Genomic DNA, 24,203 nt, shown 5'->3' with positions numbered 1-24,203 from the left:
TAAATAAATAAAATTGATTATATAACGATTATATGACGATCTAATCTAAAATAATATTTTTAAGTTGTACCTTAATAATATGGATTTATAAGCTAGTATTATATCTAATATGTTTGTTAATATTGATCATTTTTGTAAAGAACTTCATCTGTATTTTAACTATTATCTTTTCGAAACAGTAAAGTCACATGTTGAAATAAATAGAGCAATTTGTTGAACTACAGCATATAAGATTTCCGTAATCGTGTCGCAATTGAAATTGACTTTTCTCTTGCTCGTGAAATATCGGAAAATCCATTCAAGCGTTCTGAACTACTACTACTACTATACAAACGTTCATAATAATAGCAATAACTGACGAAAAACGGGATCATTCCAAAATAGTTCCGTAATGGCTGCCCTGTTATCGCACAAAAAGCGGATAACTCGGTCGCGAAGTAAGATTAAGTTCCTTATTATCCGAAAATACAATAGCGTAAACCGATTCAATCTTGTTAAAGAGACACTAAAAAAAGATCAGTAGTTCTTATTAATATAACCATATCGATTATTAATTTTCGGCGCAAAGATATACGCGAAAAAAATACGAGAATATAGAGACCCGTATCCGTATTCACACTCGTTACACGTGTGTTAGAGCCCGGAATCGAAAGCCGGGCGGAGAATGGCGACATTAAACCCGAGAGCAGAATAGCCGTATCCGGATTTCAAACGCGACCACACGCCTATTTTGTAACAGTTATATCAGCGGCCAATCCCTTTCCCTCCCCCTCACTCTCTCTCTCTCTCCCTCTCCTTCTCTTTCTCACCCTTCTGGTGTGCTGGCACTATTCTCAATCCGATCCGTGTGTGATCCGCACTGTTTTCACCCAGCCCACCAACCACTGCGCGATTCTCACGGATTTACCAATAATGTTGCACGCTATACCGATATAGGTACACCAACACGTATACGAGAAGATATGGATGAGCGGTCGGGTAGCTAAATCGACCTATCGCCCAGTAACTACAGATTAGTGTTATCAGACCGTTACAACGCGAAAGCGTGGTTTACCTTGACACTGGTGAGGCGCGAGATCGATAGCAGCCAAGAATTGCAAAAGTCGTTGCTCTGACGATCGGATCTAATGTATCAAAGCAAATTAATGTCGCGTTTTTTTTTTTTTTTTTTTTTTCGTTTCATCATATGAGCAAAATATCCAAAATTTTAAATAATATCGTGTTAATTTTTCTGTCGTTCAGCACGGAGTTACGAAATTGCTAAGTAAAAAAGATTAACGATTTTGCTGTTCATCGATCAAACGATGTGTCGATATAAAGACGGGTAAGGTGCGCGATTATCATGTATGTATATATTGTAATATCTATGCAGGATATTTTCTGAGATCTACATCCTCTACGTCATCAATCACCTGACGTTGTTGTACTCGACATTATTCATGCTTCTAAATCACGCTAACGCGTTTTACTTCTATCGCTAGATAAAACCAGCGAAATAGCAATGACGCGACGGCTATTACTCAGACAACAATATTGGTTTTCTAATGCGACATGTAAATGCAAGAAATCCATTCCATGTGTCGTGAAATAATATCTGTGCAAAAAAAAAAAAATATGATAAAAGCGAATATAAAAAGATCGCTCATTAAGGAGTCGCAAGTCTCTCATGAACAAAACGAGGAATGGAATATGGAGACGGTAGTGATGTAAAAACTCATTTCGCAAATAGAAAGAGAGAAAAGAAACAAAACATAATTTCAAAAAAAATTACTATAATAGTTTAGTATAATTTCAAAGACTATCTATGTAAATATAAGAACTAATTATAAATTTGTTAATTAATTTTTATGCTTTTAACAATTTTTTGCTCTAAATCACATCGTAGGATCTCGACTTTCGAATATGCTTACTTCTACAGGGATCCCATAGATTCCTCCAAATTACATTGTAGAAGCTCTTTCCCAAAATTCTTCCCTAATGTATAACTTTTGATGCGCTCTTACACTTATTATACTTTGGTCAGAGTTTAACAATCCTTATCCCTATTATCATTTTATTTCATTTGTTATTATATTTGCGAAAAATTGAGCATTGTTATATCCGTAATTCGATAAAATTTATTATTTATATACGCTATGCATATCCTATATTATTATCATGTAAATATTATTATATTATTATTATAAATAAATCTTATATTATAATTTATTATTTATTATTATTATTATTATTATAAATATTATTTCTAATACACATGTCCTAATCCTAATAACGGAGTTGTATTGCAGTTAACAAATCACGTTATTAATCGAACCTATAGTTAAATTTTTCGCAAATAAAACAACAAATGAAATAAAATGATAATAGGGATAAGGATTGTTAAACTCTGACCAAAGTGTAATAAGTTTGGGCGAATTGAGTATCCAATGTAAACGCGGTGTAGTGATGTGTGTGTGTAGATTTTACGCCCTTCCAGAAAGGTAGCTTGCTGCGGGATACCACAGTTTAATTATACTATACCACGAACTACAAACGAACGTTTAGATACACGAAATATTTTCTTGTTCGAAAGCAGATTGGGTATTACATAGCGTCCCGATAATTTTAGGATATTCATCGCATTTTGTGGCAACAATCACGTACGTTGAAATAATATATAATACCTACAACCCGCTTGCATTTCGCGAAGATAATTATTCATTATATAATCTTAATCGACAATTTATAATACCTACAACTCGCTTGCATTTCGCGAAGATAATTATTTCATCATATAATCTTAATCGACAATTTATTAAATGATAAACAATTGAAATTTATCTGTAATTATAATATGAAATTCAAGTAATTGCTATATAATACAGACAAATATCGTCATATCATTTAACATTATTGTTATCATATTTATAGAATTTTGAGGAAATATCGTGTATATATTTTTGAACGAACTTTAATCCTATTCTTCGCGCAAAGCTGAAATAAAGAATTTATAATTGGATGTTATATAAATACATTTAATCGATAATGGCTATCTATCATCGGTGAAATTACAGAGATAGGAAGTACAGATATTTATCAAATACAGCTATTCATTATTATCAAAATTGAGCGTTCATTAAAATTTATTGACGTCCCGTCGATACTCGAAGATTTTAGATATATTAAATATTTCGACTGCCCATCGCAGTAATCTGTCGAACATCGGTATCTGTGATAGATTGAAACCTAGATCGACGGTCGCGAATACGGATTGAGTACTTCCAAGGACTTCAAGCTCAAGCAAATTGATAGTAAATCTGTCCCCGATAGGCGTTGATGGTGTTCTAACCGAACGACGCAAATTCATTAGTCGACCCGATTTGACACGGAGAAATGATACGAATGGACATTGAGAGAGTTATCTTGAGAGAGTGAACAGATTGGAAACTTCTATCGAATAGAGTGGAAACATAACAGTTTCCACATCTGCAAATGGATATTCGTCAAACGCATTGCATTTCTTACCCTGAAGGTTAAAAATAATGTAAAATATATTGATAATGAAAAATATGTTATTCACAAAATTTCTTTATATACTTGAAAAAAGCTAGATAATTAAAAAGTTAAAAAAAAAAAAAATTAAAGCCAATATGAAAAAATCAAAAGCACAGAAAATTAAAAACTTAAAAATTGAAAAGTTTTTGAGTGAAATATTAGCTTTTGTATATATGTATTTATTATATCCTTTGATGCCCTAAAAACAGTTGATTCGTATTGGCTTTTCTTTTATAAGAAAGTATATATATATATATATACTTTCTTAAAGTTTCTCAAGTATCTAAAAATTATTATTATTATAAATATTAATATCAATCTCATATATAATATTTTGGTTAATTTGATCAATAAATATTAATTTAAAATCAATCAGCTCTCTCTCTCTATCATATTTAAAATAAAATATATAAAATAAAAACAATTTGTTACTCAATAATAAATAACAATAATAATAACTTTTAGTCTTAATTATCTTAATTATCTGTTTTAATTAATTATGCTATTGTAAATTTGCATGAGACATTTTTTAATGTACATAAGCGTTGCTACACTAATGCATTTAATTAATTTTGCTATAAATTTATATTTAAAAAAAACATTTTTATTCTAGTCTATATCTGTTGCATTCATTACATTTTTATTTATCTGCGAAGGACATGTTAAAATTATCGGCATTATTTTCAATTTTAGAAACTCTTGTCGTACAATAATAACTCGTACATATATAGTATTAATTATCTGACTTTTAATTACTTTTAATTACGTTTCAATTACTTCTATTATTGTAAATTTGTATAGGACAGTCTTCAACATGTATGCACGTAATGCATTCAATCGAATTCGCTAATAAACACACAATATCAAAAATCGCAAATAAAAAGTTAAATCAATTATAACTGCATTTGATATCGAAGTTTTAGTCACAGATAGGTTTTTCAAGCGATCACTTTTATATCAACTATTCGTGCATCGAATTGTTTAAATTGCTCGATATGATATTTTCTCTGATATACACAAATGATTTTAGTTATTTGCGTTTTTGCAAAAAGTAAAATGTATTTTATACTTAAAAACATGTGACATTAAAGATTTCATATAAAGATTTCATTGCATTCAACTAAAAAACAGTATAATGCTTTTGCACAGTTAATTAAATTCTGCCGCTAAAACCTATCTTATGTACCTAGAGATATTCTGAAAATTTCTGTAGCATCCTTTGAATACGTACTTTATATTATTATGCTAAAATAGAGGCATTGCAAGTTTTTACATGGCATAATGTTACGGGAAAAATACGTCGCGAAAAACGCGACTGTGGGCGACACGTCCGATGGAGCATGGGGGCGGGATGTCTTTTTGCCGTGTTGTTCTAAACGAACGCCAGGGAAACTAGCATGGACCGGACGACTTAAACGACGCAGAAAAAGGGCGGCCTTGCTTGGCCATGCTTTTCACGCCGCTGCAACGCGAGATGGCGAATGGCTGTTTCTCGCAGCAGCCGTTTAAACGGTCGCGCTCGACGTACGCATTTATGTATATATACGAATAATGTTTTACACGAAAGTACAAAGAATGAAAAAAGAAAAAAAAACAGCCGCAAAGAATAGTTGAATTTATATTGACGTCTATTTTTATATATATATATCTACGAGTGCAACTTCTAGCGCCTGGTGTCCCATGGGAAAAACGGCACGAGAGTATCTACTTATTCTGGTTTTCCGCCGAACTGTATCTACTGTATCTACTTTGTATGTATATGTCTCTCCTACAAACATTTCTTTTAGTCTAGGAATTTTTCCCGATGTTACTGCAAATGTATTTTCTATCGTTGGGGGAGCGAATTCTTTCTATAGAAGTAAACCTTTTCGATGATCTCCCATTCGCCAAAGATCGCGATATCTATATTCAAAAGTGCTATTCTCGAGCTATGAAAGTTTCTTTTTAATTTAATAAGATTATTAACTTTTTTCTCTCAAACAAAAATTTTATATATAATATTCTTCGTAAATTGACATTAAACGTTAAAGTAAACTCTAGTAAAAGATGACCATCTAGCTACACATTAATGTATATAAAATTTTTAAAAAACTTTTTAGTTAAATTAAAATGTTCCATAATATTTACTTTAAAATAACCAGTAACTTCTGAAAATCGAAAAATGATTTGTCGCAGCCATCTGTTCTCAAATAAGAGCTAAATAAAATTGCTGAAAGTTAGATTAAAAAATGAATCAAATGTAATTTGATTCCTCATTTATTGAAAAGCACTCTTAAATTATTAAATGTTAGAAAATCGTTAATCGTATTCTTGCCGATAAGTCGATAATTAATTAATTATTCAATGCTTTACATGACCACGTAATTTCGGCTGAACAGAAACCAGAAACCTCGAAGCATGTTAGAGAGAGAGAGAAAACAATGTCAAATATATATAGCTTATTAAACTCTATGTTTTATATGTGATAAAATCTGACGAGAAAAAACTAAAATTAGATTAATATTTTAATCATAAAATAATGTTTTTTATGAGATTAAAGACAAAATTTTTTTTACTAAGATAAATATTTACAAAGCTAATTTTTATCAGCAGTAATTTAATATTTCATTCTCTATAAAATTCCGAATTGAACTAACGTTTCACCGCATTTCTAATATATGTTGTATATAACTATAGAGAGATAAAAAAAAACATTAAATAAGAAAATATTAAAATAAATATAAAATTAATCTTTGTATTTTTCGAAATAAGAAAATAATTTTAAACAATCATTTTTTTTAAATAATTTAAAACTTTAAATGTAATTTGAAAAATATTGTTTCAGCGTAATTATGTTAATTAAAATCACAATTACAATTAAATCACATTTAAACATAACAATTTAAATTTAAAGAAATAACTTCAACCAGTAAAAACGCTGCATAAAGATCAAATAACAATTTTTCTATGGCAACAAGAATGCGTATGCCGAAAATGTAACGCCGACAAAAAAATGTAACGTCACTCATACAGTTGGATACCCCATGCATCAACGTTCGAATTCAGTTTCATCAATTTACGGCAGATACAGCTGTTACGTTACAGACAGCTGTCTCATTATTACAATTAAAGTTTACCGCATCGCGAGTTCTATTACAAACCGTTAACAAACAATAACATACTAACGGGCGAGAACGCGAAGCGAACTCGGTGGTCCAATATGTCAGATAGGTTTTCGATTTCCGCGCGATTGCTCGACAACATATCCGTGTCGGTGTGACTCGATCTGCCACTGCGTACGCTGATGCTTCGGTAGAAAAATCCCCGAATAAAAGTCGCAGATTTGGTTCAATTCGGTAAATATACCGTGTATCGTGAATCTACCTCAGTGTCAGCCGACCGACTAACGCGAAAGCACGCCCGCGTTCAACCGCACGTGAATCTGTCGGTGTGTATCCGAGTAGGGAGGCAGTAGGTAGATAGGAAAACTCGACAAGACTAAACTTCACATTGCGGAAGGAACATAACGGGAAATGAGAGAAGGAAAAGGTGCTCCCTCCATTTACGTAACAATTAATCCTACGCGAAAAGTGCGTAATTATACTATAATTATATTGTAATTACACTATAATAATAAAATTTTAAGTAAATCGACATCTATTAAACTGTTTGTTTTAGGTATCTTTTAAATACTTTTTACAAATGCGTATTTGTGTGTTCTATTAATATTACGACTGGATTAATATTATGAAAAAAAAATATCTTAATCTGTTTTTATAATAAGTAATTATAAAAATGCTCTTTAGTAAAGCTTGGCAAGAACAATCCATATCTCGCTTGACTATTTGTGCACTCCCTTGCCACAAGAAGGAAGTATTTGATGCAAAGTAATGTATGCACAGACTGCTCATGCCCGACAGACGTTGAGTACTTTGAAGCTTGTGGCCCGACTATAACCGCATAATGCGTTAAGTGGAAGTAGTGTAACTTTCCACTTCCTCGACAGCTTGAATACCATCAAAGTTACATGGTGAGTCGCGCGCGTGCTAATCGAATATAACAAGTTTGTCAAATTCATTGCACCGAGCAGTTATCGCAGAATGGCTAGAGACGGAGCAAGATTCGTTTATCTCACTTACAAACAAGATTTTTTGAAAAATTCTAACGCGATCGATTATCTCGGGATTTTTCGCCAACTTTTATTTTAGAGTTCCACTTAATAAATTCATTGATGCGCTTGATAAAGTTAACACGTATATATTTATAAATATAATAAAAGGATAATTTAACACTCACCGATACGATGTGTAGCGGCGGAGTTGTAGTACACGTTGACCTGTAAAATACAAAATATATCCAAATTATATAAGCAGTGTCCAAAATAATTAGTAATTCAGGAAGTTATTATTGAATCTTTGTCTTTTTTAAAATAAATTTTTAATAAAAATTATATAAATTCCAAATAATAATATAAAAAAACAAAAGCCCAAATTATTTTTAATAAATCATGTAACTAATTATATAAATCTTAAAAATATAAAAATATTTTGCATGTAAAAAATATAAATTATATAAATAATTATATAATCATTCTAAATATTTTATTATATATATATATATATATAATATTTATATAATTATTTATATAATTTATTTTTTTTACATGCAAAATATTTTATATTTTTAAGATTTATATAATTAGTTACATGATTTATTTAAAATAATTTGGGCTTTTGTTTTTATATTATTATTTGGAATTTATATAATTTTCAATAAAATTTATTTTAAACATATATATATATATATATATATATATATATATATATATATATTGTTTCAAAATAAAATTTAGAATATTTTTTACGTATTATATTACACAATGCAAACTGGACTACTGCGGAGATAAACGGGCAATTAATTTGAAAAAAATAAATAATAAATTAAATTATAAAATGCTGACCTCATGGTTGCTCCGCCGTTGCCCGATGCCTCCCCGGGCCTCCTCCTCCTCTTTTGTCCATTCATTGCAGTTTATTAGCACTCACATAGCACTTATACTCGCGAAAACATGGTTAATTACGATCGCGCAGGCACTAATTGTTAGAATTACTAACATTCGCGCGGCCCTTACAATGGCACTCCCGACATTTGTCGCACACGACATGCGCTTTAATATATTGTGACGGGAGAACAACGCGAAAACTACGATCGCACCAAATTATTACTCGCTCAGCGTCTGAAAATTATAGCGAGATTCACGCGTCACTCGGTGAGGCTATATCTATTGTTAATTAATATGCTCTTGTTTTTTAATGATTATTGTTTTGTATAGTATGAATGATAAGATTGAATGTGTGAATTAAAATTGAAGATCCTCAAAATATAATTTTCAGAAAATATATTGTCGCTTTTGCTGACTACTTCCGTGATAGACCTCGCTCGAATAAATCATACGAATTTTTACAAATCCTCGATGTGACAAACGATTCAATTTTTACTACGCGATTAACAAATATCAAATATATGATTAAATGTGATTGTAATTAAACAAATTGAAACATTACTCGCGATTCGAAATCGTTTCGTTCCGTTTTGATATTTTATTAATGATTAAAAATGAAGTTGATAATTTTATTACTTCCGATATCACGTAATTTATTATAGTCGTTTGTTAATAACAAGTTAAGACACGATATATCCTTTCAGAAAATATAATCAGAATCAATACAAGTCGCGAAATTAATGCTTTGATGAAAAGGATCGGAACACTTATGAGTCATTAATCAAAATAATTAATCGCGCGAATTGACAATCTTTATTCGTAAAGAAAGATCGAGATTTGATATCTTCTAACAATTGATACGATCGTAGTTTGAAAGATAATGTGCGATGTACGGAACGCCTCACCTTCCCGTTCGAGTGTCGCGACGTGAATAACAAGGTCATGTAAACAGTAGCGCGCAATACGTCATACGCCGACAAGGCCAAGGCCGCATACCAATGTGTCAGTCAACTCATCTCCCCACTCTTTGTTATAAAATGTTTAATATACTAAAAAATAAATGTGTGCGCAGAATACTTTATTCCTTCAATTTTAAACCGCGCAACTATTAATGATTCTTCAATCAATAATAAATGCTTCTCATTATTTGATCTTTCGGCAATTATTATTTCTTTCAATTTAAAAATGATGGAATAATATAAATACTTGTATCGACGAAAAATTTAAAGCGCGATGCGAGATACATATATTTAATTTCAAGCATTTAATCCCTTTAATTTTTAAATCAATAAATATTAATGTGTCATGATTTCATGTAATATTTTAATTGAGAATTGGTGGCAAAAAAATGAAAATTATAAACTCCCGTTTCATTGCAATTTTTATAAACGATGATTATTTAAATGTAATAATGCTTGAAATCAAATATATATATATATATATATATATATATATATATATATATATATTGCATCGCACTTTAAATTTTTCATTGATATAATAAGTTCATAGATTTTTTCGTCATTTTCGGATTGAAAAAAATAATGCACAAATTGTCAGGAAGATTCAAGTAACGAGAAATCGTTAATTCGACTTCATTAATAGTTGGTTTAAAATTGAAGAAATAAAATATTGTATTCCGCGCACACATTTATTTCGTAATATATTAAATATTTCGTAGCAAAGGATAGGGGAAAGCAACTAAATGAAAGAACACTGGTAGGGGTCGGCAGTGTTGTGTATGTATATAAAACGTGTATATAAGTATACAGACTGTGACCGTGACTTTGTCATTCCTGTCGCGGAACTCGAACGGGAAAATAGTAACGCGAGACGCTCCGTCCATATCATATTATCTCTCAAATACGATTTTGACTAGAAAATCGAACGCAATCTTTCTTTATGAATAATTAGATATTACTAATTCACGCGAAATGAAATATTCTCTCCTATTATTGACTCGTAATATAATATATGTATTTTGCGCGACTAAATCTTTATTTACGACTCATAATGAATATCGATTCTGTACTTTCGGATTTTGTATTTTATATATCGTATCTTAAAACTAATCTTTAATTCGATTTTCACATAATCGGAATAAAATTGTCAATATCATTTTCATTCATTAACAAATCACCACGATTATAAAACAAATTAATTCTAAATCAAATAACGTGACAACTCCTTTATTTACAATTGTTTGAATCACATTATATTTATTAATCACGTTATAAAAATTCGGCGTTTATACATTGTTAATTTGTTAGAACGTGTGTTTCACGTAATATATTTGACCAAAAACTATCGCGTAAGAAAGCAGTCAACAAAGCGACATTTTTTTTTATATTGCATTATTTACGGATATTTATCTTTAATTCCTATGTTTATACAATATTTATTTCACATATTGATAATAATTTTCAAACAAGAGCATATATTATTTGTTAACAACAGATATAGCATAACTGTGACGACTTGCGCGTGAATTTGATGTCGCAATTTTCGAGAAAATCGTCGTTTAATGTAATCGTAGTTCTTACGTTGTTTTCTCACTGCATTGTAATAAAGCGCGCGTCGCGTGTGATTAACATCGAGAGTACCTTAAAGGATACTGCGCGATCGTTATTTTATATTGAAGTGCAATCATAATTAACCGTGATTCCGCGAATGAGTGCTGTGTAAGTGCCATCCAAGGAAACAGCAAAAACACGAAGAGGACGAGCAGGCCGAGGAGGCATCAGGCGACGACGGAGCCATGAGGTAAGCACTTAATAATTTATTTATTTGTTTTGTTAAATAAATTGCTCACTTATCTCTGCAATAATAATACGTTTTATAACATTGTATAATATGATGCATATAAAATATTCCAGATTAAATTTTGAATAACTAAATTATATTTAATAAAGTATTTTTATTAATTTATATAAAATATTTCAATATCAAAATAAAATCTATAAGATTTATAGTTATTTAAATTATTTACATAAAAAATTAAATTTTTATCATATTTCATAAAAATAAGTTTAAAAAAGTGTGATTGAAAAAAAAAAAATATTTGCATTTATTAAATATACAGTTAAAGAAAAAAATAAAATTTAATAATTATTTTTTTAAATATTAATTATCTTGGACACCACTTTATATAATTTGGATAAATTTGTATTTTACAGATCACCTTGTCTAGTATCAATCCGCTGTTGCGCATCATACCGGTGAGTGTTGAAAATTACTCTTTATCTCTTTTTTAATCTTGAGATAATAGATTTATAAAATTTATATCGGTGTATGTATATTTACACACACAAGTATACACGCACACATTAAATTGAGAAAAGTTAATCGATGTAATTCAGAGAATAAACGTTAAGAAAACTGCTAACAACAATAAGCGTTAACATTTTTATTAAAACAATGAATTAAATTAGTTTTCTAAAAAAGATAAAAATATACAAATTATATAAAAATATCCAATTTTTCGTTCACATGTCTGCGTGTATACAACTAAAATTTATTGGCAGTTATTTATATGTTTTTTGCTAAAAAATGCATACATTACAAAAAGCACTTTCTAAGACTTCTCACAATATAGTACGCTAACAATCGGAACAAGAAAAGTTTATCCCGAAATTCTTATACATGCATATATATTAAAAATTGCTGGCAATTGTCCCTGCGTTTTTGCATCACACAATGCAACTCTTATATACTCCACATTAAAGATACTTGCTAAGAGTCAAGACTCGAAAAAGTTTTGTTTAACAATAAGTGTGAAATACTCGCACTCGCTTAAATATACGTATTCTTAAAAATTCGCACCTATTACATATTCATTTTGTATTTTGCATTTCTATATAAAAAATTTATAAAGAATTTTATTTTGCTTTTATCAAAAAAAAGGAAATATATTTAGCATTGAAATTTTCACTTCAAAAACATTGCAACAAGATATAGCCTGAGATATGTCTAACCAATAATATTTTTAAATCAAAAAATTATTATAAAAACATTGAACTTAATGTAAATACATTCAGCTTTTTCAAAATTATATTTCAATCTGTTTCTCGCAACTTTTCATTGAACACTTACCGTGTTAAGGAATCAATAATTATCGTAAAAATATAAAACATCACTTTGAAGAAAAATAAATTATTTAAAATAAACCAAAATCGATATTACATAAAAACTTAAATTAGTATCCAGTGGCAAGAAATAAGTTCAATGAAAGCATTCAATGTGTGTGAACAAAAAGAAAACTTTGTGAATGATGAAGAAACGTTTTCAAAGGAGGTATCGATGTCTTGACGAAACACAGATCGATGTAGTATATATACACTTGGCTTGGTGTTCTTGAGAAATCTAAAAATACTCTGGTTACGAGTTACTTCCCACGGCAGCGAAGATTCCTGGCTCTTTAATTCGTTTAGCGACCATTACAAGTAAGACGAGGCGCAGTGTGAAACTTTTCCATTTCATTACTTCGTCTTTCTTTTTCTTTGCCATTCGCCATTCTTCTTCTTTTCTCTATCATTATTATCAATTTTATTACTTTGTCCTCTTTTGGTGGTGTACCCATAGCGAAGAGTCTGCCTTTCCACACACACACACACACACACACACACACACACACACACACACACACACACACACACACGCATATCAGACACAGTCTGTTCCCGAGTACTTCTTAACTTTGGGGTTAAATCTTTTTCTTATCAGATCGACGTCGTCTAGATCAGACAGATCTTTATCCCCTTGTTATATGGCATTTCCGTGAATCATATTTATTATTCTCATTGCAAATCAAAATTGAAATATAATTCTTTAAACTTCGAGCAAGCAAATTAAAATATTTTATTATTTATTAAAACATTTATTATGATAAATTAAAATCAAATTTAAATTGAATTGAAATTTAATTAATGTAGCTGCTATAATAGAATAATTTAAGCTCAATCAATAAATAGCGTTATATTTTGTACAAACAAATTAGGAAATATATTTAACTATATATATTATTTATATAATAATTTATATAGAATTAATGCATGTATCTAAATTTCTAAGATTTAAATATAAATGTCTAATATAAACTTCTCTTTCTCTTTTAATAGATAAAAAAAAGGAATATGTAAAATTGTAAAAATAATTCTTTTACATATTTTTTAAAAAGCTATGGGCCAAAAAAAAAGAAACTACGTGTCTTGTATATAACTCGAAATATACTACTAGAACTACTGCTAGAAATATAATACTATTTCTAGCAATGTTATGTAATTTTATATTCAATGTTGCCTACGGGATAGTTAGAGAATAAATCAAGAGAATAATCCCATAAAACCGAGCGTGCAAGATACAGTCCGTATGTTCTGGAGAAAAGCTGTTAACAACGAACATATCTAAGCTGTAATCTAAGCCAGTCTCTCTCTCTCTCTCTCTCTCTCTCTCATATGAGGCTAAAATGAAGGATTAACGCTTATACTCGTTGTTGGGTAGGCGTCAGTCCGTGTACGCACTCGCACCCATGCTTAGTCGGTATATGTGAATGACGTTCTCCATAAAATATTCAAAGCGCAGCGCGATAATGGCGGTGCGTCCAAGCATATTAAACATTCAGTCACGTAGCCGACCGGGGTGGTGTTGGATATATACATGTGGTGATACAACACTCGGCGGCAAAGTTTCACGACTGTAGTGATATATATACTGCGGTGTAAACTTTACAAAATTACGCGCAAGTCTCTAATTTCCCCATATATATTTGCAATCTGAGATTCATCGGTCCGACAACGAAAGCAGTATGCGCTATACGATTGGGCACCACGACTTTATACAATATCTTTGTCTGTTAAAAATATAGGAAATTCTTTTATGGTAAATTACATTTTCTCTATAATAATTTTGAAGTTATACATTTTAAAGAATATAAATACTCATGATCTAATTTATGTTTAAAATCACACATTTTCTTTTAATATTATAGATTCTGCGATAAATTTAAATTCAATTTTTTGAAGCTTTATTCAAAGTCATTCTTTTAGTCGGAATTTTTTTTTATCTCTAATATGAATTAAAATAGAAAATTAACTCGATCTAAAAAATGAAGTAAAAAGTAACTTTTTGCTTTCAATTTACGACTTTTATTTCGTTAGAAAATCCATAAATTTACTAGAGAATTTAACAAGACATTTATTATTGTTGCTTATTTGGTCTTATAGATGTTCGGATAACTATAATCGAAAGAATAATTTTATATGCATTAGCCGAGAAAAGTTGCGACCAAAATTTGAATAATAAAGAAGTTAGATATTCGTTCGAGTAGCGAGTACGGTCCGGTAATGAAACTCCTGTAACAAAATTTCATACACGCGATGCTCGGGTTAGACCGGGCAATCGCTTGTAAAATTACCGGCGCTTGTTAGCTGCGCAACAATCTTGTTAAACAAAGGATAAATTTTTCAACGGATCCAATTAACCGCGAATGTATTATGCAAATAATTCTCTACGCGTCGACAAGAGAAAAAAAAGAATTGCCCCCTGAATTTAAATAATTTACTCAAAAAGAGATTAAATATTCCATTACGTTGTTACGTCTCCTCCATCGCTACGGTGTAGTCTCCGCCGTGGAGCAAGTTCACGCGATAATTCAACTCTCGCAACAAAGTTTCATCGTGCACGCCATTTCCCGCATGGCAGAAGCTTTCCGAAATCGCGCTCTCTATTCGACTGCACTGTTAGACGATTATAATTTAAATACTGATCATTGATTTCAAAATGAAAGAAGAAGAAAAAAAACAAAAGAGAAATGAGATGGCAACTAGATAGAAATATCGTGTAAGTAGCGGGCAGCAGTATTCTTAACGAGCTAAATATACCGTAGTAATTAGACACGGACTCTTTCTCTCTCTCTCTCTCTCTCTCTCTCTCTCTCTCTCTCTCTCTCTCTCTCTTTCTCGCCGAGTAGCTTTTTTTTCACCACCGCGAGCGATAACCATAAGCATAACCATTAGAATCTGTTACGTTCAACGTGGATACCATTAGGTCGCGCAGAACTGAACCGAGATGTTCCTCGGAAGAATAATAATTTCGCATACGCGTTAAAGATAATAAAATTATGAACTCGAGGAACGAATCGTATTCATTTATTCTTTGCGATGTTAAAACGTACACCGGCAGCAATAATATTTAAATATCAAAATCTAGAGCATATCAAATGTAATACATAAAAGTCTTTCAAGAGAGAGAGAGAGAGAAAATTGTGATGTTTAATCTTGTATCTTTTTGTTATTTTATGCTTGGAAGCGTGTAGCCAAATACTCGGCTTGTTCGTACCATAATTCGATTCTTGGAATGGCAATTTTCTGCGAAAGAAATGTGCAATTTTCAGGATAACATATCGTAGAGCGCGTTGTTATAACGACTGAAAAAGTTACCGTGTTCACACCGTGGCGATGCAAATATTTCGTAACTGACCTATAGATAGCGAGGTGAAATCGTTATCGTTACATTGTATAACAGGGCGCGTTTCGTTCAGTTCGTGATCGCGAGTTATGTCGGATGAGCTTTTTAACGCCTTCTCGATACGGTGGATCGTTAATCCATCGTGTAAGCGAAACGAATGTCCGACAAAGGTACGGATTTATGGACCGATTTAATTCTCTCTCTCTCTCTTTCTCCCGTCCAGTTTCTAATTCGGGACACGTTGATGACGCATAATCGATATACACCTTGGTGCCTCGATTTATGAGACGAGAGACTGGTTATAAAAATTCTAGCGTAAATTGACGAAAGACAGGTTGTATAACATAAACGCGCAAAATCCGTTAATATCTTTTATACGGAAATGGTTTACGACGAATGAAGATTATTTAATATTAAATAAAAGACTAACAAAAATGTAACTGCAAAAATATATTATAAATATATTTACAAAATTTATTTATAAGTATATTTATAATATATTTTTTACATGTAATACTTACAAATTTATTTGTAATACATTATAAATTTACAGATTTATTTGTAAATATTACATATAAAAATTATCTTTAACTGAACATACATTAATTGTTTAATTGACTGTAAATCAATATTTATATATTGATAAGAAGTCACAGTGTTAAAGAAAATAGAGATTATTTTTGTCGTTTTATATAACTTTTATATTTAAATTAAATAAAAAAAAAAAAAATATTTTTCTCGGTATCTATAAAGATATTATTGATACTAAAAATTATATTAATGCCGAAAAAAATTTTTTTTGATGTAAACATGAATATATCCTGTAAATGATTAATAAAATAAAATTTTAAATAAAAGCGCGAAGAATGTAGTTTATCCTCAATCCATATCAAAATAAATATAAATGTATGCAACATGAATAATGTGTATCTATATCCAGACGCAGCAAACGCAGAATGAAACAGAGCAGTATCTAATATCAAAATCGGATATTTATATCAAAACACGTCGAAGAATATAGTAGACGATAGATAATTCTCATGCTTTAGTATGTGAATTGTTTTGATCACACTAATATAAAATTACGTTCAATTCATTGATTTAAAAAGTACTAATGTTCGAGGTAAGCAAATAACGATATGATCCCTAAATTTCCATATTGCGTCAAATAATTACTGTTACTCTAACAATTGCTTGTCTTTCGATTTCCATTATCCGTTCTACGTCTAGTTTCTATTGACCCTTCTGGCAAACATCAATTCATATCTATGTTCACGAAATGCTAGATGACTAGATAACTCGATAAATATTCCAGATATTCATTCTGAAGCGCGTGTAATTTATAAAGAGAGTAAATCATTCCAACACAATTCTGTATAAATTTTATTTTTATAAAAATTTTATGCAGATATAAATCAACCACATAAATGTGACAAAGATTTTAATTTTTTTATTCCTTCAATTTTAAACATACGAACGCTTGTATACTCCCTTGTTGGATATCCTCACGGATTCATCATCAATTTTTCACCTAAAATATCCTCGATGATGATCGAAAGCAAATAATTTATATATATATATTTCTTATACCGCGGATATCTTTTACACATGTGTGACATTCGTTGAGATCTAGCCATATATAAATTCTCGAAAGCTGTATCTTAAGTCGTCCGTTCTCGAACAAACAGATATATTTCACGTTTCACATAAAAACTTGACAGGGCGCGTTCGAGAAATCTGTAGCCGCAAAAGTACATAGTATGTCGAAGAACATCCTGTTCCGCCGGGACCGATACTATTTTTCAGAATGATTTCACAACCTATTAAACTTGTCGGCGATCGGCAGGGGGGGTGCTCTGGCGCAATTTGTCGCGTGGCTCGGCTGTCGATAATTCGAAAATATATGTTCATGTGCGAGCGGGTCCGGGGCGAATCGACCGCGACGGAGTAAAAAAAGAAATCGGGCTAAAACGCGAGATGGCATCTCAAATAACTGCGATATACTTGAACGAGATTCTCATTCGGCTGATCTCGCTGTTGAACTGCAGTTTATTATAATATGACCTAAATGAGGATACTACGATATGTTGATACAAAAAAGAATGATGAGCTATTTGACAGCAGTATATGACAGTATGATGTATTTATATAAACTTATACGCGCCATCTCCTCTAAATGTGAAATAGAAAATTTGCATATCAGGGGAAGAAGATAATTTCTGAACTGTCTCGTATATACAAGGAGTAGTGTTGTATGCGCAAATTCATGACTATGTCAAAGTTTGCTGGTTTTACTCAGTTGGGAAAACTTCTCGTGTAATTCTAGTCTTAAATTCATTATTTTAATTGTTGGAGTAATTAACGCAAAAAGATGGCAAACAGATGTTCCCGAGCATCTTATAATCGCAAAAAAGCCGATCCACAATTTAATGCTCATAAATAGAAGAAACCTAGGATAAAACATAAATAGAGTTTATTACTATCTTTAAATAATATTTTGCATTGTCAAATACTTTGCTTGCTTTATTTTTTCAGCGGTATCAAGATTTTGTAGTATCAATTTCGCACTAAATATGATAATATATGATAAAATATTTCCATATATTAATAAATTACCCGCAAGCAATCCGCAAGTGTATACAATTTCGTTTATTTTCGACGCGCGACAAGATATTCAATATAAAAAAAAATACAGCCACACATAATCTTCAATGTATCTAATTGCACATCTCTATCTTAATTAAATCATTCTTGAGATGTACAAAATTATCGAAATTTTTGCACATATTGTCGGCTGGACGTTAATTTACATTCATTTCATAGACTAGTGATAGTATTCGCAGTACTCGATTATTAATCGCGGACGTTAGTCTAACAAAGAGAGCAATGCCATTCATCCTCCTTCTCTCTCTCTTTCCCTCCTTCTCCCTTCGGTCCTCTTAAGCGAATTTCCAACGTCGCCTCGGTTCGAAAGGAAAACTTGGGCTTGGAAACAGCAACAACAGCAACACCCCTAGATTAATCTAAGACTCTTGGCGTTCTCGCTAAGGTTTCACCGCTTCATACACTAAAACTCCCACTATCAGTAGACGTAGCTTTTCACATACACGCGTGTGCGGGCATCTCAAATTAGTATTTGTTGCACTGTTATTCAAATTACCGCATGAAAGTTCCACCAAAGCACCAATGTTGACTTCTTTCGCATGTCTTTTTCTTTCAAACTCGCCGACTTCCTTGAGACTTCATTCATTTAATGCAATTTCCTCACGGAGGCAACCTCGCGAATATGTTTCACGTTATAGTAGATGCAAATTTTGAAAGTACGCATCGGTAAGATATTTATTTTAATTACAAATGTTGATCGAAAAATAATATGCTTAAAAATATAATTTTTTTTATATGACGTACTTAGTATTGAGATTAATTGTGAAGTATTATTAAATCAGTGCTCGCTGAACCAGTATTCCAATAACTGTCACGCGAAGGCTATCTATTTTACTCTTTCTCTCTTTGTTAAGCTAACATTTTATATTACTGTTATTTTTGGTTGTATCTTTAATTGTTTCTTATTATACTTATATAAAACAGATTTATTCAATTTCCACATATCTACATTTCTTTTAATATCATTAAGTGATATTTATTTCGCTAATCAAATATAATGTACGTCAAATACAAATATACACATTCTTTCATAAATAACAATGCATTATATTACAAAGCAGAAAACAATTTCTCTTTAAATAAAATTATAATCAATACTGTTTAAATTAAAAATCCGGCTCGAGAGGATTCCCTTTATTATAAAATACGTTCAAATAATGATGTACGCAGTACATTTTGACAATATGCGTTGGCGCAAAAAGCCCTTTTGCAGCCATTGGTCAGCCGGTCGGTCGGTCGGTCGGTATGCCAATATAGCGTGCACGGTCAAAGAATCATAAACGGTATTATTGGCACAAAGGCCGCTTTTACAAGCTACAAATTACCCGAGCATCGCGCCAATGCCAACGACCGAAGTAATAGTGCCTCGGCATTCGACAGTAAGCCGGCTTAGTGGACCCTCTGCTCCGATACAGGCGCCCACCTTCGACGTTATGCTAACTGACACTATGAGCTACTTTGCATTAATCGTCCCAGAGAAGTTACCGCGAATACGAAGCATTAAGCTTGGCTTTTCCTGTGAAACTATGTCGTTCAGTCAAACGCAAATGCCTTTGCGCGATAGAAAAAGACGGTAACTGTCTTGCATTCGATCTGATGAGACGAGAGAGTTTGAAAAATATAGAAATTTACACATACACTGAATCACGAATGGCCGTCTCCTCAATCGAACGAAATTTGAATAATAAATTCTTGCTACAAGCAAGATTTTTACAAGTAAGATAAAAAAATCCTGTTAAAGCAATCGTGTAATTACGATTTAATACGCTTATTACAATATATATATAAAGAATCTAAAAAAATTCTCTCTTAATATTTGTATATTCGACAAACAATCTCCAAAATAATATTAGAATATTTAAAATAATATATGTAAAATGTCTCATATTTATTCTACATCAACATGCTAAATCCGGCACAAATAAATTCTTCTAATTGGAAATACATAATTAACAAAGTGAATATTTCAAATTCGAAAAAATTCATTTCGCTGATAAATACTTTCGCGGACAATTTCCCCGCGTTATTACGACGAGTAAATCTTTGAATATCGGCGCAGCTGGACAGATTCCATGAGGGAATCAATGGCGAGATCTATGGAAATTCCTCTTCTTGGCACAATTCCACGGGGAATGGAAGAACAATGCGCCAGTCTGGAAACATCTTTTATACAATTATAGTTTTTACGCGACGCGATCCGGTCGGAAATATGGAAGGAAGGTGAAGACAGGCTCGTGGCAGAGGTGACACAAGAAAAAGGAACGACGGAGACGTGAGGCGGAGAGAGTGAGCAAAAGAAGGTAGATAATAGCCAGGATAGAATTGTTCCAAGAGCAAAAAAACCGATCCATCCCAGAGTGTTATCGGATGGCTCGCGAGCCGAGTGCCGCTTCGCATCCTTCTCCTGAAAATGCCTCTAAGAGAAAATTGCTTTATTTGCGCGATGTACACATGGCAGTACCAACTGGCGCATCTTCGACATTCGTCATAAGTGCATCGCATCGCTATTAACGTTGAGAATCATTTTTTACAAACAATAGTGTAAGCTTATTATTTTCTTCGAGCGTTGCGCCGAGATCGACAAAAATAATGTGTGTGTGACTTGAAAATAATATTGTTACAATTCATTGGAATAATTCTCTAAAAAGTAAAAACTCTGAATATTAAATTTTCTTTAATATCAAAAGTCTCGTCATTTTTTGCTAAAAAGAGCAACGTATAATTCATTTAATCGGAATATGCTTCTGGAAATATAGAATGAAATGCAAGCGACTGAAACTGTAACCATGTCTAATTTCAGCACGATAATAATTGCAGAGCTGGCGCTTAATGCTTTCAAATCAGAGACAAATGCTTTTTCATCCTCTCCTCGGCAGATGAGTGTCCTCCGCGAAAGACGACAACTGAATAAGTGCAAGCGGAAAGGAGAATAGGGGAATAGGATGAATAGAATGCTGCAATTAAACATTGTGTTTCCGTTCACCCTATTATAATTACGGATACCTGACCTAAATACGATATGTAACAGTTTCCACTTTCCCTTTCGAATCTTTGGCAATTATTCGCCCGCAATTTACTATGAAAAAAACGACGAATATTAACGATGACCGAGAACAACGTTGTTCGAGAAATCGTAAAAATATTTCAGATACCTCAATTATATTTTAAAGTCATCTTTGAATATTGAATCTTAAAATTTTAATCCAAAATTTTTATTTTAAAAATAATAATTTTAATAATAATGTAATCAAGATAAAGTTTATTTTGTGTGTAATTGTCATATTTTTCTGTATATTTAAAAAGATTTTGTTCACACAACGTTTCCCGCTTAAAGAAAAATATTCATAGAATTTTGTTTCGATCACTTCCAAACATCAGAGTTAGAAAGACATCACAAATAATAAAAAAATAAGACAATTTTCTACGTGTGCGAATAAGATTACTGCTTGATGGTCCGCAAACGAGACCGCAACTGATGAAGCAAGCAGTCTAGTTTGGGAAATAGTTGAGAAATGTTGGAAATACTTTGCGCGCAGAATCCTTCCGTGGCGATATTGCATTTCAACGTGGAGAGCAGAAAGGCGAAATTAGACGCCTTAATGCTCCCGTGCATTAAGAGGTTTCCCACCCAACCACGCCGACATTTCCAGCATCCGCAATCGACGACAACCGTCGTGATTTTTCAATTCTGAAAAACTTAAAAAAAAAAAGTCTTCAAACGTCTACTCTTGATATCGTTTAGTTAGAACATTTTCCATAACGTATATTGCCGCAATTTAATAAATAATTTTTATAATCAAGAGCCATAATGTAGCTACTAATAGCAAATAAATAATTCTCATTATCATTCCGTGTATTATTCTCGCACAAACGTTTCAATGAGACAATAATGAAAATTGTTTTCATCGTGTTACAATATAAAACAGGAGAAAAAAAATATTCTTGAATAACATAATTAATCTTCTTGATAATAAATGAGAATTAAACGTGCCACGGTCTTTTATGATATAACAGCTGATTCTTAAGCTCATACAAAGCCACTGTTAAAAAACAATATAAACATTTCTCTTAAGTATTAATATTTTGAAAAATTGAGAATTTTTAGCGGCATGCAGCGCTATATACAATCTAACATCTGGCTCTCTGTATGCTAAATCTATTGCCCAAGCAGAGCGAAAAGCGCCGTTTCATCGGATAAAAGGCGTAAAATTTGCACGTGAATAAGTAAAGAAGCGGAGAGAATGCCGCGGCAGAGAAACACAGCTGGGAGGAAGATGAATGACCGCATGGCGGGCATGGAACATGTCTGTAACCTGCAATGCTGCCGGACGTTTTTATAGCGTTAGCCCGGTTACGTATCGTCGAGGAAGACGCGAGCTGGAAGCGAGTAGAACAATATAACACAAAACTGTAACCGGAACTTACTCTCTTTTTCTCTCTCTCTCTCCCTCTCTCTCTCTCTCTCTCTCTCTCTTTATTAAATAGACATATATACACGTCAATGTAAACTCTCGTAAAAGCAAAACATCGTCATAACTTTCGCCATTTCGGCGGCTTTGCGATTGCATAGATGATAAAGTAAAAATTGCAACGAGAAAATTTGGCGTTTCCATTATTAAAAACGTGTCCTGCTCATTCCGAAGCCAATGCAATGCAAAGTATTTTGCACGTAAAAAAAATTAATATATTTTTTTCTCTCGTTATTACATCATAAATCGAATAATTGATATCAAATCTATTCTCTTATAGATTCTCTAGCTTTATTAATAAAATAATTTTTGGCAAGATTTTTACAAAAGAACGTATCTCTCTCACGATTATCCGAATAAACGTATACGGAGTAAATGGAGTAAACATTCATAAAAATTGTATGACGTTTCAAAACGAGCAAACGCGCCTGAGTATTCGGTAATATAATTTACACAGTTGCAGATAAGAATCGAAAGCTCGCGTCGACGCGGAGTTTATGCTCCGTCTCTCGAATGGCACTTTTATCGCACTTCCAGAAGTAGGCCAAAAAGCGGTGGCGACGTCTTCTGCCAACGCTCTCGAAATACGATAGCGTCGTGCGGATTCGCGTCTTGAAATTTAATATTTCCCTTTTTCGGAGCACGGAAATGCCATTAAACGGTCCGCGAGAAGCCACCAAGTCGTGTTCATCGAATCGAAAGTTTACACAGGCCTGCCGGCTTCGACGCACATATGTAAGCGTGCGCGCACACATCCCGAATGCGAGATGAAAGTCAGTTTCCATCTTGCGAGGTCGAAGTAAGAAGATATATATCGTGCGATATATCCGTGTATCTGGAATTTGTATGTAGCGACTTCTATCAAATACGTTTAGGAGGGATTGATATATATTGATATATTTGCATGTGAAAGCACACAGAAAAGAAACTTAAAATCTTAAAATTATTGAATCGCGATACGAAATATAATATATGTAATGTAAAAATTTAAAAGTCTATTTGCTGCATTACAAAAAAAAAAAAAAAAATTAAATCGCAATAACAGTGTAATTTTTGAAAGAGTGACTCAAAACGTAGTATCATTTGATATT

The 24,203-nt window shown here is 32.1% G+C and overlaps 2 protein-coding genes across 10 annotated transcripts in view; one reads left to right on the top strand and one right to left on the bottom strand.

Annotated features, from left to right (window-relative positions):
- The window catches only part of LOC126857838 (lachesin-like), a 250,168-nt gene that overhangs the window by 174,820 nt on the left and 51,145 nt on the right, over positions 1-24,203 (bottom strand). For 4 of the 6 annotated variants that reach the window (XM_050607649.1, XM_050607653.1, XM_050607648.1 and 1 more), the window contains exon 3: positions 7,810-7,849. The exons of 1 other annotated variant lie outside the window; for it this stretch is intronic. In XM_050607649.1, the coding sequence (XP_050463606.1) occupies positions 7,810-7,849 (40 nt within the window). Of the gene's footprint in view, positions 1-7,809; positions 7,850-8,473; positions 8,746-24,203 lie in introns of those variants that run through there. One more of the 6 variants, XM_050607651.1, reaches the window with a different exon arrangement.
- Positions 10,324-24,203, top strand: part of LOC126857833 (UDP-glucosyltransferase 2-like) — a 64,071-nt gene continuing 50,191 nt past the window's right edge. The window contains exons 1-3 of one of the 4 annotated variants that reach the window (XM_050607635.1): positions 10,324-10,477; positions 10,973-11,278; positions 11,692-11,733. The gene's annotated coding sequence lies outside the window, so the exon portion shown is untranslated. Of the gene's footprint in view, positions 10,478-10,724; positions 10,827-10,972; positions 11,279-11,691; positions 11,734-24,203 lie in introns of those variants that run through there. The other 3 variants (XM_050607634.1, XM_050607636.1, XM_050607637.1) reach the window with 3 other exon arrangements.

The sequence above is a fragment of the Cataglyphis hispanica genome, chromosome 23 (assembly GCF_021464435.1).
Source record: "Cataglyphis hispanica isolate Lineage 1 chromosome 23, ULB_Chis1_1.0, whole genome shotgun sequence".
In the NCBI taxonomy this organism is placed as follows: domain Eukaryota; kingdom Metazoa; phylum Arthropoda; class Insecta; order Hymenoptera; family Formicidae; genus Cataglyphis; species Cataglyphis hispanica.
The sequence above is the reverse complement of the archived record's forward strand: the minus strand, read 5'-3'. Positions and strand labels throughout refer to the sequence as shown.